At 49.3% G+C, this 15,284-nt stretch overlaps 2 protein-coding genes across 4 annotated transcripts in view; both read right to left on the minus strand.

Annotated features, from left to right (window-relative positions):
• Nucleotides 1-3,819: 3,819 nt before the first annotated feature.
• On the minus strand, nucleotides 3,820-9,715 carry KLK8 (kallikrein related peptidase 8). Of its 3 annotated transcripts, none has more exons than XM_040458148.1 (6): nucleotides 9,410-9,709; nucleotides 8,904-9,010; nucleotides 8,265-8,424; nucleotides 7,849-8,108; nucleotides 5,126-5,259; nucleotides 3,820-4,026 (listed from the first exon to the last, which is right to left on the minus strand). In XM_040458148.1, the coding sequence occupies exons 2-6, from the start codon at nucleotides 8,971-8,973 to the stop codon at nucleotides 3,871-3,873; spliced, it is 780 nt and encodes a 259-aa protein (XP_040314082.1). In that variant the 5' UTR covers nucleotides 8,974-9,010; nucleotides 9,410-9,709; the 3' UTR covers nucleotides 3,820-3,870. The 3 variants fall into 3 exon arrangements, with proteins under 3 accessions (XP_040314082.1, XP_040314081.1, XP_040314083.1); XM_040458147.1 differs by having other exon boundaries at nucleotides 8,904-8,981; nucleotides 9,410-9,701; XM_040458149.1 differs by lacking the exon at nucleotides 3,820-4,026 and adding an exon at nucleotides 4,745-4,897 and having other exon boundaries at nucleotides 8,904-8,981; nucleotides 9,410-9,715.
• Nucleotides 9,716-10,903: 1,188 nt separating this feature from the next.
• LOC121018894 (uncharacterized) overlaps nucleotides 10,904-15,284 on the minus strand; it is a 24,880-nt gene continuing 20,499 nt past the window's right edge. The window contains exons 17-19 of the mRNA XM_040457948.1: nucleotides 12,787-13,052; nucleotides 11,493-11,629; nucleotides 10,904-11,056 (exon numbers count right to left, since the gene is read on the minus strand). Coding sequence (XP_040313882.1) covers nucleotides 10,904-11,056; nucleotides 11,493-11,629; nucleotides 12,787-13,052 — 556 coding nt within the window. The remainder of the gene's footprint in view (nucleotides 11,057-11,492; nucleotides 11,630-12,786; nucleotides 13,053-15,284) is intronic.

A 15,284-nucleotide genomic window follows, 5' to 3' on the forward strand; every position in this document is an offset into this window, starting at 1 on the left:
GAAGAGGCAGAATTCAAATGCTGAGGATTGCCCATAGCATTATGATTGTACAAACCCACACTCTGAGAAGAAAATTTTCCTGGGATACTGTCACACACCCTGGAAGTTTTATTTGGCTCCAAATGGACTCAGGACCCTATGAGCCTATTAAGGATGCATAACCCCACGCTGGTGAGACCTCCAAGTCCCAGCCCTCCTGTGCCCTGTGGGTTTAGCACCAGCACCCGCTCTCAAGTTCCACACAGATACCCAGCCTCATATCTCCCTTGCCCTCAAACCTGTGTCCTGAACCTTTGCGTGATGATTCATCCTCCAGCTCATGATCATGCCTGAGAACAGGCATCTGGTTATCCTGCCAGCTGTGCCTTGCCCTGAGGGATCCTGGACACTGTGACCCTGGAACCTCCTGACTCAGCCTCTTGGGTTCCGAAGGCCTATTGTTTCTGACTTCCTGGATTCTCTTCCCTCTTCTTTCAAGAACAGCTCCCCACTTCTTTTGGGAAGCTGCTCTTTTATTTCAGATAGTTCTGGTGAAAGTTTCAATCATAGTTCTCCAAACCTTACCATCTGCCCACGCAACCACTATGATTGATGCATGACCCAGGCCAAGCCGACAAAAGCATTGTTTCCTCCCTGGCAACAATGATTGATCCAAAGGGGTGGGCTCAGTTCAAGCTGAGTTCTTCAGTCAATCAGAGTTCTTCCCTGGGAGTAATATGAAGATGCCCTGAGAATGGAGATCTTTGTTTCTACTGTGTTTGCTTAATTGGGTGTGTCGTAGCTGCTAGGTTCCCTTCCTCTGAAAAAGTCTGTCTACAGGGGCTAGAATGAGACCCAAAGGAGAAGGAAAGAGACAAGCAGAGCTGAAAAACAGCTTACACATTAAAAAAACAAAAAAACAAAAAAACAAAACAGAAGCAGAGAAAAGTAGGCAGAGTGTCAGAGAGAAAGTGTCAAAGAGAGAGAGTGTGTGAGTGTGTGAGAGAGAGCTAATTGGCTTACGTCACTATTTCAAGTACTTGAGACTCTGGTACCCATGTCACATCCTCTGACATCATGAACCATCCCCACAGCCTTCTTAGCCACCTAAATCAATCAATCTCTTCTTGTACATAAGCCATTTTGAACTCATTTTGGACTCTGACGTTGCTATCCAAAAGCTCCCTGACTAAGTGGCTCCTTCCAGCTTTTGTCCATGCCTAGTGCTCTGATTTCCTCCCAGACCCCTGAATTTTGGTTGACCCCTCCCAGATTCCTGAATTTTGGTTGACCTTGGACAAGTCTCTTCCCCTCACTGACCTCAGTCATGCCCCTACTTAATAGTATAAATCAATCTTCAAGTATTCTCTGGTTTATATTCCACTGGGGACATTTAAGTATCACCTGAGTATTGGATGATATTAAGGAATTATTACTAACTCTGTAAGCGGTGATAACATAAGGTTTTTATGTTTTAAAAGAGTCTATATTTTAGAGCTGGAGTTGGCAAACTTTTCCAATAAAGGACCAAGTAGTGTATATTTTAGGCTTTCTAGACCATGAGGCAAAATTGAGGATATTATGTAGGTATCCACATAACAAGAAAGAAAATAAATTTCCATGCATTTTTAAATTTTTAACTAGGCTGCACGGTGGAACCCAATGAGGGACTTGGACTCATGACCCTGAGATTAAGACCTGAGCTGAGATTAAGAGTCAGACGCTTAACCAACTGAGCCACCCAGGCCCCCCCACCAACATTTTTAACTGATGAAATTCAAAATAATCATTTGTTACCAATTTTTGTCATACAGGTCTATTAATCAGCAAAATGGAATTCTTTTGGAGGGATAACATCTTGCTTAATTAGGGTTCAAAATTAATGCTCCCTGGCATCAAATCAAGTAGTAAAAGCTATTTATACCTCCTGAGATTTGGCCCATGAACTGTAGCTTGTCATACTGTTTTAAAAATACAAATGAACATATCTGAGAACAAAATGATAGCCAATGTTTGTTTCAAAATATTCCCACATTAGAGAAGTGTGTAGTAGAGGTGAAAGAACTGGTTTTGATTCAGTTGGTGTACAAGGATTTCTACACCACTTTATATATGCTTGAAATTATTCATAATAAAAATTCTAAAACAATTCTTTAGGCCGAGATGACCCTTGAGTCTCACCTCCAGAAATGCATCCCCAGCTCCAGGAGTTTACCATCAGGCATGAAAGACTTCCTCAGGATTTCTGGTATTCGGGGACTTTCACGGAGGACAGAGATTGATGTGTGCCATGCAAGACATCCAGCACACCCACACCCCTTGCAGAGAATTGCTCCACCCACAGCCCACGTCCCAGACGACCCGTAGCCCCTGATTCCACATAGCCACTGATTGGATAGGACTGGTCACCTGACCAGAATGCAGTCAAACCATTGGCCATTCAATAACCTATCATGTGGCTGAAGGAGAAAAATTTACCTGGACCAATGGGATTCTCTCGTATTGGTATATAATGTGGTAAATCCCCGGGAAGCAAAGCAGTTGGTGGCAGGTATAGGTGAAGTTCAGCGGTTATGAAGTAAGGAGAGAGACTGGATAAGCGCACCAGGGAGCCAGCACCATGAAAATGAAGAAGCATGTAGAGAAAGGCGTCAGAGAGTCAAATAAATGAGTTAGAGGTTGGTAGCAAGAAAGGAATGAAACATACATGGAGATGAGATAGAGTGGAGCTAGTCCCCCCCCCCCCCCCGTTGCAATTTATTTCTATTCTTACAATAACTACCCACTCCACATACATCTTTCTCAAGACGACTTACATTTAGCCTCTGCTTTGATGAAAACTCCCTCCAAATCTCTTTTCCTCCATACTTCAGTTTGGGCACCTTCAATGAAGTGACTCATTTCCTCATACCACAGCAGAAAAGCTCTAAGCTGTGAGAAAGATTTCTGTTTCTCCTAAGGGGGAAAAATAATCTGTCTCCCAGACTTCTGGGGGCTGTCCGTGTTCTATTTCTTCACCTGGGTGGTAGCTCCATAGGTGCATATTTAAGGTGTTTGTGTATTTCCTGCACTTTACATATCTTATAATTTTTTTTAAATTTTTTAAATGTTTGTTTTTGAGAGAAGGAGAAAGTGCGAGCAGGGGAGGGGCAGAGAGAGAGAGACACAGAATCTCAAGCGGGCTCCAGGCTTGAGCTGTCAGCACAGAGCCCGCCATGGGGCTTGAATTCAACAAACTGTGAGATCATGACCTGAGTGAAAGCCGGAAACTTAACTGACTGAGCCACCCAGGCACCCCTCTTATAATTTTTAAAATGGGGAAGGGGAACTCTCCCTGCAAAACTTAGAAACACTTTAGCTGCTTGGAACAACTAAACAGAAATTCTTCTAGGGATGCTCAGTCAGTTAAGCATCCAATTCTTGATTTCGGTCCATGCCACGATCTCATGGTTTGTGAGTTCGAGCCCCACGTCACTGACAAGGTGGAGCCTGCTTGGGATTCTCTCTCTCTCTCTGCCACTCCTCCACTTGTACAAGCTCTCTCTCTCAAAATAAATTAATTAATTTAAAAAAAGAAATTCTTTCAAATATGTCTTTTGCAGGCCAACCCATCGGATATTTGGAAATCCTTGTGTGTCTTCTCCCCAGAATTTAACCTCCCATTCCTCCAAGCCCTTCCAGAAATAAAGGGGGTCACTCCAGGCAATGGTGGTAGCCAGAGTGGCCATGGGGTGGGGGGTGGTCCTGATCTCTGTAGACCACCCATCAAATGTCCCAGCAAGGCGCAGACCCCCGTCTTTCCATCCCTCCCAGCAAGGAGGAAGCACAGACAGGCAAGGAGCAAGGCTGAGTTGTGAGTTTATTGAAGCGGGTCCAGAGCTTGTCCTAGCATCAACCCCTGCTGCCTATGGTCTTCTTGATCCAGTCCAAGTAGCGGCAAATGTTGGTGTAGATACCAGGTCTCTCGGGCCGCCCACAGGGGTCTGATCCCCAGGACGTGATGCCTTGGAGAACACCATCACACACCAGCGGGCCCCCGGAATCTCCCTGGAAGGGGAGAGTAAGAGAATACTTTCACTTAAGATCCCCCGCTGCGTCCCACATTTAGCACTAGTTCTGTAGCTGATTTGTGCCTCTAACCAATAAAGATAAGAGCATTGTATCCTGGGACCAATGGTGGCAGAGACGTCCAAGTCAGAAAGAAGACAGGATTACACGGAGGGGACTGAGCTGATGTCTTGGTTCCTGCCAGTGGCGAACAGATCTTTGAATCCGGTTACCAAAGAGAGAGGGAAGGAACAGAGTTCTTGTGGTCACACACACACACACACACACACACACACACACACGTGCAAGGGGCAATGGTGGGTCTTTTGGGAAGAGATCTTTGTCTCTATGGAACTGGAACCATCCTGAGAGATTAGATTTCCTGGGAGGACACTGACGGAAATGATTTCATTCTTGGCCAATGGGAAAGAAAGCATGGAAGCATTGTCTTCAGGGACCAATCATTAGCAAAGGGGGTGGGACTTCCATGAGGGAGACAAAGCTGGGGGAGCCCTGAAGACTGAAACTGCAGCCAAATAAGAACTACTGTTACATCTATGGCAAATCCCAAGATTTGTCATCTTGGGGATGGGGAGCTCATTGAGGGAGGGTTAAAGTCAATGGCACCATTCTCTGGCCAGTTGGCAAGAGAGTATTGCTTCCCAAGGAACAAATCATAGGAGAAGGCCACCGTGCTAGGAAACCCAATCAGGTCCCAAAGAAAGGTGGCTGGCTACCTGGTCAGCAATAGAGTCAGCACAAATTCCTGCGGAAGGGAGCAGGGAGCTTGCTCACCCTCTAGCTTCAGACTCTTTCCCGCATGGACATCTTCTCTTGCTCCCTTTATCCCTTCCTCTGTCTGCACCCTATCCTGAAGACAAGAGTTCCCAAGAAAATGATAGCGACAATTTAGCGTTCCTGATCCCTGTGCAGTGTGACCTGCAGGGAGAGTGTGGCCTTCTCTGAACCTGCTTCCCGCTCTAGAGATGGAGTATAACCTCTCTGGGTGCTAACTCTTTGAGTTTCCCCTGATGCCAAGCCCCAAGCCTCCATGGGCATTGAAGGCCAAGGGAAGAAGGGGGTTTCAGAAGTCACTCACCTGGCATGAGTCGGCCCCATTGCTGTCTCCTGCACAAATCATACCATCTGTGACTTCCCCAGGGTAGACATCTTTACACTTCTTCAGGGGAAAGATTTCTACTTCTGCGCAGTTGAGGGTGTCAGGAAAATTCTCTGAGGGGGCAGAGGTTGTAAGTTCCCAGAGAGAGTAACCATTTCCCTCAGTCCCTAGGTGAATCTAACCTCCCTTCTGTACATGCATGGCTGCACAGGAGGGTTTTCTGACACCTTTTGCAGGGCACATCACGTCTCACCACATTAAACAAAGCTATGGCTCCTGCAGTTTCCTTTCCAACATCTAGAGAAAGGCTGTGGACCTTACCTTCTGTTTCTTGCCCAGAGTCCTGCCATTTTCTTTCTTTCTTTCTTCCTCTCTTTCTTCCTTCTTCCTTCCCTCCCTCCCTCCCTCTCTCCCTCCTTCCTTCCTTCCTTCCTTCCTTCTTTCCTTCCTTCCTTCCTTCCTTCTTGCTTTTTTGCTTTCTTTCGTACTTTCTAGGCTTTACCACCCAGTGTGGAGCCCAATGTGGGGCTTGAACTCACAACCCTGAGATCAAGACGTGAGCTGAGACTCAGACTTGGATACTTATAACCAACTGAGTCACCCAGGTGCCCCATCCCAAAGTCATTCGCAAATTAAGGATCAGGTGACTGAAAGACATGGAGGTGCCCCCTTGTGACACCTATGACCCTGTCTCTCCAATCTTCCCATCCCCAGACCACCCCAATTCAGCTAAATCCTACCTCTCCCAAAAGTCACTTCATTTTAGAAGCTTTCCCTGACCGTTCTAATGAAGACACCACCCCTCTATCTCTCCCTATCCTCTTAACTCTCCATGATACTTCATTATATCACTTAACTCTACCTAATAATTCATTTTATATGTATTTTTGTTTATTGTCTATTTCCCCCACCTAGCATGAGAATCCATAGGATAGGGACTTCACACAATACAGCAGCTGGGACTACCAGATGCTTACAAACAAATTGAATTAATGACTAAAAGTGGAATTAACCATGTAATGTACACCACGGGGAATATGGTCAATAATATTGTTACAACTTTGTATAGTGACAGACAGTATTTTTTGTGTACATAAAACTAATAGAATATTGCAGGGCACCTGGGTGGCTCAGTCAGTTGAGTGTCCAACTCTTGATTTCAGCTCAGGTCATGATCCCAGGGTCGTGGGATTGAGCCCTGCACGAGGCTCCTCACTGAGCATGGAGCCTGCTTGAGACTCTCTCTCTCTCTCCCCACCCCCACCCCTCTTCCTAGCTTGCACTCTCTCTTTCTAAAATAAAATTTAAAAAATTAAAAATAAATAATAGAATATTGTGTGCCGATTATACTTCAACTTAAAAAAGAAAGAAAATGGAATTAATCTCTCTTATTAACCTTTGAGCAATAGACTTGAAGGGAAAAAACTTCTATCTGGCACCTCCATTCTCCAGAAGCTGTATACTCACAATCTCATTGATTGTAAGACATCTGAACTCACAATCACTTTTTAAAAGAGGGATACATTCATTCATCCGTAATTGAGTCATCCATGCATTCATTCAACAAGTATTTATTGAGTACCTACTGTATACCAAGAACCATCCTGAGCGCTAGGAATGCACCATGAAGAAAAGAGCTTTAACCTGAACCCTTATGGAGCTTAAAAATCTATTGGTCAGGGGCACCTGGGTGCATCAGTCAGTTAAGTGTCCAACTCCTGGTTTCTGCTCAGGTTAGGATCTGACGTTTCATGGGTTTGAGCCCCGCATCAGGCTCCGCTGACAGTGCTGAGTGTGCTTGGGATATTTTCTCTCTCTGCCCCTTCCCTACTCATTCTCCCTCCCTCTCCCTCCCCCCACCTCAAAAATAAAATAAATAAACTTCAAAAAAAAATCTATTGGTCAATCATCCCTATTTTGCAGATGAGGAAAGTGAGGCCGAGAGATGGAAAGGGACTTGCCCAGAAAAAAAGGCAGAGCATGGTGTGAACTGACCTGACTGATTCATGAGCCAGTGGGTTTCCACAGTGTCCCTTGTCTCCTTAGAAGTAAGAGCCAGACAGGCAGGGACCTGAGTCCTGGCTTTGCTGCTTCTTGGTGAATCACACGCCTCTCTGAGCTGAGCCCCAATTCTTTCACTGTGACGTAGGGTGAGGAGCTGCCTGGACTCTGAAGTCCCAAAGGGACGGCTTCAATGCAAGTCCAGACTTTTTGGGTCCAGAGTGAGGAATGAGCTGGAAACTAGACTATGCGTCTTGGGGGAGGAAGGGCCTGGACTCCTGGGACCAGAAAAAGAGTTTCTGGTGCCAGGAATCGTGGGCTCAGGAGGGAGAAGATCGTAGGAGCCTGTTTTCTTGGGCCGCTGAGGAGCCCATCTACCCCAAGCCTGTTAAGATTATATAAGACCCTGTGCTATGAAAGTTCTCATAACATGGCACTCTCCACCATAAAGGAGGCATACATTCTTTCGTCCACTCATGCATCCATTCGTTTTCTGGGAACCTGCTCTAACAGTCTGCTATTTCGCTTTCTTTCTCCCGCCACTCCTGCTAATATTCTGATCTTTGGGGTTTCCAACATGGGCCACCTGTGAGTCTCAGACTCACAATCACTGTCCCTTCTCTATCTCCTTCTGGAGCCAGAGCTTTGCCAATGGCTTGGGGTCCAGCGGGCCAGCCAGCTTCTCCTCTGCCTCCTACTACCTCGGGGGCTGGTGACGGTGCCCCAGCCCGAGATGGTGCACTTCTGGCCAACTTGAGGGCAGTGATCCGCCAGGTTGATGGGCTTCACTTGGGGCCCCAGGGATGCCTGGCCACGTAGTCGGATGAGCATGAGATCATGGCTGTGGTCCTCGCTGCTGCTGTTGTAGCAGGGGTGTGGGATGGACTGAGCCACAGCCATTTCTTGCTCGGAACTGTCCTTTTTCTTCAGGCTGTGTTCCCCCAGGCGTACCGTGTACTTCCTGTAATGGTGGAGAGTAGTCTGGGACCCAGGCAGGAGTATGAGCCCCCGGCCCCCTCCTCCCTCAGCCCTCCTCTTTCCGAAGCTCAATCTCCAGCTCTCTTCTTTGCTCCTCCCCTCAGGCCCCAGCCCACCTCTGCCCCAGGCAAAAACTCACTGTTTTTTACAGTGGGCTGCTGTGAGGACCCAGTTGTCATCGATGAGGACGCCCCCGCAGAGCAGCCGAACACCCTGGAACAAGGCTGTCTGCCAAGGCTGTGAATGGGCCTCACACTCCTGGCCACCCAGCACCTTGGACTCCTGTGCCCTCAAGTGTCCTGCAGCAGGAGGGAGAGGGTTGGATCACCACCCCCTGCGGCAGTGGAAGGGCCAAGAAAGCCACTATGGGTTCAAACAGACACACGGCAAGTCGTCTGCCTGCCACCTCACATGTCCACACACCCTCACACGCGAGGTCCCTGGCTTGCCACACAGATGCACACGTACACTCATTGAAGCCCATGAGTCACACGAAGTCACACACCCAAAGCATGCTTCCACATGCATTCACACGCCCGTATACTCCCGTGCGTATCTGCGCCCCTCAGCAGGCAGCCCTGCAGGCTTGGTGTGCTCATGCAATGGGCAGCAGGACCTGACGCACTCCTGCCAGCTGCCATGTGTGTGTGCCCCCACCCGCCCTCGGGAAAGCCTGAAGAAGCTCCCACACGTGATCGTGTGTTTCACATCCCCCACCCCCATGCCATCACAAGCGCCCACCGTGGCATTCCCGAGGTTCCCGCCAGGCCCCCCTCACCTGTCCAGGCTTCCAGCACCAATAGCAAAAACGTCCAGATCCAGACTGCAGCGGCTGGGGGATGTCCCATGGTGGGGTCTGGGAGAGCGAGAAGGCAGGGCTGAGACCTGAGGAGGGGGGAGAGCTAAATCCTAGGAGGATCTTGAAATAAGGGAGCAGCGCATCCGAAGCCATTTTTGTGGGTCCTGCAGGAGGAAAGGGCTGGGGATCCAGATTTCTTAGGTTGAGGAAGAAGGGGGCAGACCCCAGATTTCTGAATCTGAGGAGGGGAGGTGGGGGCTGGATTCCTACATTCCAAGGAATGGAAGAATTAGGGTCCTGGACTCCAGGATCTGAAGGAAGAGGAAACTGGGAGTTGAGATTCCTAAGTCTTGGGGCGGGGGGGGGGGGGGGGGTGGAGGAGGGGGCCAGGGGCCAGATTCCTAACTCTTGAAGGAGGAAGGGGTAGTCCTGGGGGAGGAGGGGCTCCGGCCTGATGCCTGTGTCTGAGTACTTTGGCCTCTCACCTTCCAGAATCCAAGGGGCGGGGTCACCGACTGATTCAGACCCAGAGGAAGAGGCCCCGGTACTTCAGCTCCGTCTGCCGAGTACTAGATTCTGGAGGCTTTTAACTGGGAATCCCCGCCTCCTGCTCCGCCTCCTCCCCCTCTGGAGCCTGCAGAGCACCAGGGAACTGGAACTCTGTGTTTGAGTGAGAAGGAACTGAGGGGCTGAAAGAGAAATCTTGAAGGAGGAGGAGCTGGGATCTGGAACTGCTCGGGCTTGGGAGAGAAGGACCTCAGTGCTGTGACTCCTGGGTCTGAATTAGAAAGGGCTGGGGACGCGGACTACTGGCTCCGAGGGTGGGGGTGTGTGTGTGTGGGGGGGGGTAGGCCGGGGACCTGGACTCTGGGTTCAGGGGAGGTAGGGGCTGGGCGTCTGAGCTCCTGGGTCTGAGGAAGGAGGGGCCTTGAGGCCCGGACTCTGGGTCTGGAAGTGGGGGCTGGGATTCTGGACTCCTGGGTCTGACGGTTGCGGGGAGCTGGGGACCCAAACTTTTGGGTCTGAGAGGGGAGGGGGAATAATATAGGCGTGAATTTTTGGTCTGAGGGAGCAGGGGGTTGGGGGCTGAATTCTTCAGTCTTTTTAGAAGGAGTGACTTGGAGCCTGGGTTCTTGCGGGAGCAGGGGGCTGCTGTCACTACCTCGGAATGGAAGGAAGGTGAGTCCTCTAGGTCTCGACTTCTGAGGGCGGATCTGGCCCCGCCCCCTGCCCCCTGAGAGCTCCGGGATGTGGGAAGGCAGGTTTGGGAGGCACCGTGACCTGGTTTCCCCTTCCCCTGGGGGAGACGGGACCGGCCCAAGCAGAACCCAGCGGCCTTGCTGCAATAGGGCTGATGGAGACAGACTTTAGGCAGGACCCGCTAGGGGCCTAGGGGGAATTGCTGTACGGTGGCCGTTCCCTGTCTGCCCACCGCCGCCCACCCGTTGCCCTTCCTTCATCCCACGGAGCAGGCAGACGGAAGGCGCGGCTACGCGCGTTTATTGTAAAATCTTCCATTGGTTCTCAGGCTGGGACCCCGCCAGGATTCAAACGCCCAGGGGCGGGGCCATGAGGGGCGGAGCCCGACAGCGCCTCAGTCCCTAGTGGGGGAAGCTGCCGCGCCCCTGACGTCACGGGGGTGGGATCTCTCACGGAGGAGGCGGGGTTACAAGGGGTGGGGTCCAGAGGGGGAAGTCTCATTGGGCAAAGCTCCGAGGGGAGGAGCTATCTGGTGGAGGAGCTCCCCGAGCGGAGCCCTAGGCGAAGCTGTTCCGTGGGGGCGGTGCCAGCTCTCGGTGACATCATAGAAGGCGGGGCTACAGGGGCGGAGGTGTCTCCCTGTCCTTTTTGACGCTGTCGGCCAACAGGGGGCGGAGCCTGAATATGCAAAGTGCGTCTCCGCGCTGCCGAGGCCAGAGTCCGGCAATTCCCGGCTCCCCTGCGCCCACCCTTCTCTCTTGGTCCTGAGGCGCGAGAGCTCAGTTGTCCTCCATGGTCTTTCGGATCCAGTCCACGTAGTGGCATACGCTGGTGTACACGGCGGGGCGACGGGGTCTGGAGCAGGGCTCGGCACCCCCAGACACCACACCTGCCAGGGTCCCTTCGCAAACCAAAGGGCCTCCAGAGTCACCCTGTGCGCGGCAGAAGAGCAATGAAACTGTTAAGCGGTTGTATTCATGATATTATCTTTCTCCCAGGAAGCCCTCCTCTCCTGACACCTTGTTGTCCAGGCGGCCAGTCCCTCCTCCCTCAGACCCAGGAGTAAAAGCTCATACCCCTCACCTCAACCCTGCACCCAGCCTTCTGGGATCCTAGTCCCCTCTTCCCTCAGGACTTAAAGTCTGTTCTTTAAGACTAGTCTCCTCTTTCTTTAGATCCTGGACTCTGGGCCCACAGTCCCCTTTAAATCCAGGAATCTTGGTCTTGGCCCCATCTTCTCCCAGGACCCAAGTGTCCCAGATCCCCACTGGCTTTCACCCAGGAAGTCTGGGGCCCAACTCCCTAATTCCCTAGGGCCCAGGAATCTGGCAAGATACCCATTCCCCGCCTCCCCAGAGTGGGACTCACCTGGCAGGAACCCCGGCCCCCCTCCCAAAGGCCGGCACAGAGCATACTGTCAGAGATGTGGCCCGGATATGCCCGATGGCAGAGTTTGTGCTCCAGGATGCTGATGTTAGCACACTGTAGCGTGAGTGGGTACTGCACTGTTGGCAAAAGAGGTCAACCCATAGAGGATCAGCAGTTGTGCTCATCACACTCAGATGCCCCTCCATCCAGACCCTTCCCTAAGGAGGACCCATAGAACCACAGCATAAGACTGTCAAAGATAGAAACAAGACACAGTGACAAAAAGAAATCATAGCGTGAAAGAGAAACAGATGTATGAGGAGAGGGAGAGAGCCAGAGAAACAGAGTCAGAGTCAAGAACCAAGAAGAGATACATGATACACAGAGAAAAGCAGAGACTATACCAGGAGATAGACCTCTTAAGGGGAAAGAGATTCTCAGGAAGCAATGAAGAAAGAGAGGGAAAGAGGCCCAGAAATGCCAAGGACAGTGAGATAAAGGGAGGAGATATTTATGGTCATTGGCAGAGACAGAGATAAAGACTTAAAAGATACTAGATACACACAGGGAGACACAGCATGTATAATATAGATACAGATATAGATACACATATACCCATGTATATGGATATTGACAGGCAAACAGAAGTGGGTGGGGGGGGGTATTGATGGCATTGCTGGGCTTGACAAGCAAATAGAAGTGGGTGGAGGGGACTGTGCAGCCACAGCAGCCACTGGGGGGCACTGTAGTGAACCAGAGAACCCACATCCTGTCTGAAGCGGGCAGCCTCCACCGATTCTGCCCAATGGCCACTATTTGGGGAATGTGGCTCCAACGTTGCCAGTTCTTTGAATTTTTCCAGGAAACGCAGAAATTTGGCTTTTGTGTAAAATCTCCCAGGCTTTAGTTGTTGGCAGCAACAAATTCAGACTGTTTTTTCAAGGCACTCTGAAAACTGATGTGAGGAAGCTAAATATGGCTAATGGGTTGCTGATCGGTGACTCTGAGAGAGTCACTCTGTACACCTCATTTCCATTCCAAGATGCATGTATTTTCACATTTAAACATCTCCAACATCCAGGAAGGGTCTTCCAGCAAATGGTGTCATACAAGGATTAATGGGACCTTTTTTCCCCCCTGTTCTTAGTGGTTGTAAAATAATGATGCACCTTCAATTTGTAGCGTCTTAAAATTTTTCCCTATCTATCAGATGAAAAGGCAGAGACAGACAAACAGAGGGGATTCAGACCGTCAGCGTGAGACACAAGGGATTGAGTTGTGAGCAACACTGTACCCTTAGGACTGGACACTGCTCCCCAGCCTGAGATGAGGCACTGGGTGCCTGGGGAGACGCAGGTCTGGCTGAGGTTGAGGGGCTGCACAGCAGGGCCCAGATGTGCCTTCCTGGGCAGACGGATCAGCATGATGTCATCATTATGGTCATGGGCTCTGAGGTCCTTGTTGAACCCAGGGTGGGGGAAGAAGTCCGTGACCCGGAACAGTTGCTCTGGACCCTCCCATCTCCAGAGGTGGTGCTCCCCAAGGCGGACCCACAGATACCTGTTGGGACAGGCCTCAGAGGTCAAGCTGGGTGTCCACCAAGCTTGGGTGCTCCACAAGCCACACACTGTCCCTGGGCCCCCATCATCTCTGTACGACCCAGAGTGCTGTGTGATTTTAGGCAAGGTATACACCCTCTCTGGGCCCCAGCTCCTCACTCCATCCTTTCATCTGCCTCTACCTTTGTAGCTCTCCCCCCAAAACTCACACCCCTCCCAAGTCCCGTACCAAGTGAGTCGCCTTCCTTCCTGCCCCACCTGGAGCCTTAAAGGTGACCTGGGTCCCCTGGAAGCGTGTAGGCACATGGAGGCTCCACCTGCCATACAACAACAGCCCCACCTCCTGCCCCCACAGGTCTGGTGGCTTTTGCGGGGAGCGGCTCTGTGTGTGTGTTGGTGTGTGTGTGTATGCATGGAAGGGGATGGGAAATGGAAAATCCCCAAGTTAGGGGTCATCCATGAACTCAGGGTTTTCCTGTAGCCGTATCCCTTACCCTCAATGTGTGTCTTCCTGAGGCCTACCCTCAAGCTCTCTCACTGCAAGCCCAGTCCACGTCCCAGGACAGCTGGGGACTATCTGGGAGTATATGTGTCCATTCCTCAGCCTCTGACCTCTGACCTTAGGGAACAGGCTTCTGATTGAGAATTCAGGATTTAAGGAGTATGAGGTGTTAGTTCTATCTTTGACTCTCTGTCACCTTGTTGCCTTGGTTCCATATCTGGGAAATCAATCCCCCCCAACTCGTCCTCATGCCTAAATCTTTTCTACCTCCATATCTCTACTTCTCTCCTTGGTCTTTGGGACTGAAATCTGAGCATTGTTCTCCTAGCCTGAAGCACAGACCTGAGCTGAAAGAGACCCTATCGTGGAGCAATGACTGATGGGAAATTCCCACACAACATTCTGTACCAACCCCATGTGCTTCATTCCTGGAGGGAAGAATATTGGAACAAGGTGAATGACTCCTTTCCAGAGATAATATAGAAAAGATTACTGAATCATTTATTTCTCATACTCTGGGCATTAGAATGCCCAGAATCTAAATTCTAGAATTCTAAGATTCTAACATGTTAGGAATTCACAACTCTAGAATTCTATGTTCTAGAATGTTATGAATTCAATGTTCTAACATTCTAGATTTCTCTGGATCAAAAAGTCTGAGGGGGGTGTTAAATTACCTGAGTGAAATCAGGAACTGAAAGAGCCTAAAATTCTAGTATCCTGGGACTATAAGATGAATTTCATCACTCTAGAATTCTATAAATCAATGGTTTTTGAAATTCAGGAAGCTAGGGTTCAAATAGTTTGAGACTCTAGAATTCTCTGAATTAAAACCTGGGGGATTTTAAGAATCTGGAATGATAGCATTCTGGGATGTTTAATTCACCAGATTCTAGACAGTCATGAATAGAAGTTTCTAGAATTCTATTGATGCAAGATTCTAAGATTCTAAGATTCTGCAAGTCTTAGTATTCTAGTATACTCTGAATACAATATTCTAGGACCATGAACTTCTATATTCAATGAACCTACCTAGAAACTGAATCTAAGATTCTAGAGTTGTGCTATCCTATACAACTATTGAGCACTTGAAATGTGGCTCATCTGGACTGAGAGGTGCTGTATGTGTAAAACGTACATCTGACTTCAAAGGCGTAGTATTAAAAAAAAAAAAGACTAGGGGCGCCTGGGTGGCGCAGTCGGTTAAGCGTCCGACTTCAGCCAGGTCACGATCTCGCGGTCCGGTCCGTGAGTTCGAGCCCCGCGTCAAGCTCTGGGCTGATGGCTCAGAGCCTGGAGCCTGTTTCCGATTCTGTGTCTCCCTCTCTCTCTGCCCCTCCCCCGTTCATGCTCTGTCTCTCTCTGTTCCAAAAATAAATGTTGAAAAAAAAATTTAAAAAAAATAATAATAATAAAATAAAACAGTACTGGAGTGCTATATACTACTACAGTAAGGAAAGAAAAAGAAATGAAAGTTATAAAGACTTGAAAAGCAAAATAAAAAAACTGCCATCTACAGACGATAAAATCTGAAAATAAATTTAAATAAACGAATTTAGCAAGGTTGCTGGATTAAAAAACTCAATGTACAAAAATCAATTGTATGTCTAAACACCTACAAACAAAAAGTGAAATTTTAAAGAATATGTCATTGAAAAGCACCAAATACCTTTTTAAAAAATCCACAAATTCAGGGGCGCCTGGGTGGCGCAGTCGGTTAAGCGTCCGACT

This window comes from Herpailurus yagouaroundi, unplaced genomic scaffold, assembly GCF_014898765.1.
Source record: "Herpailurus yagouaroundi ecotype Mexico unplaced genomic scaffold, PumYag 220, whole genome shotgun sequence".
Classification (NCBI taxonomy): Eukaryota; Metazoa; Chordata; class Mammalia; order Carnivora; family Felidae; genus Herpailurus; species Herpailurus yagouaroundi.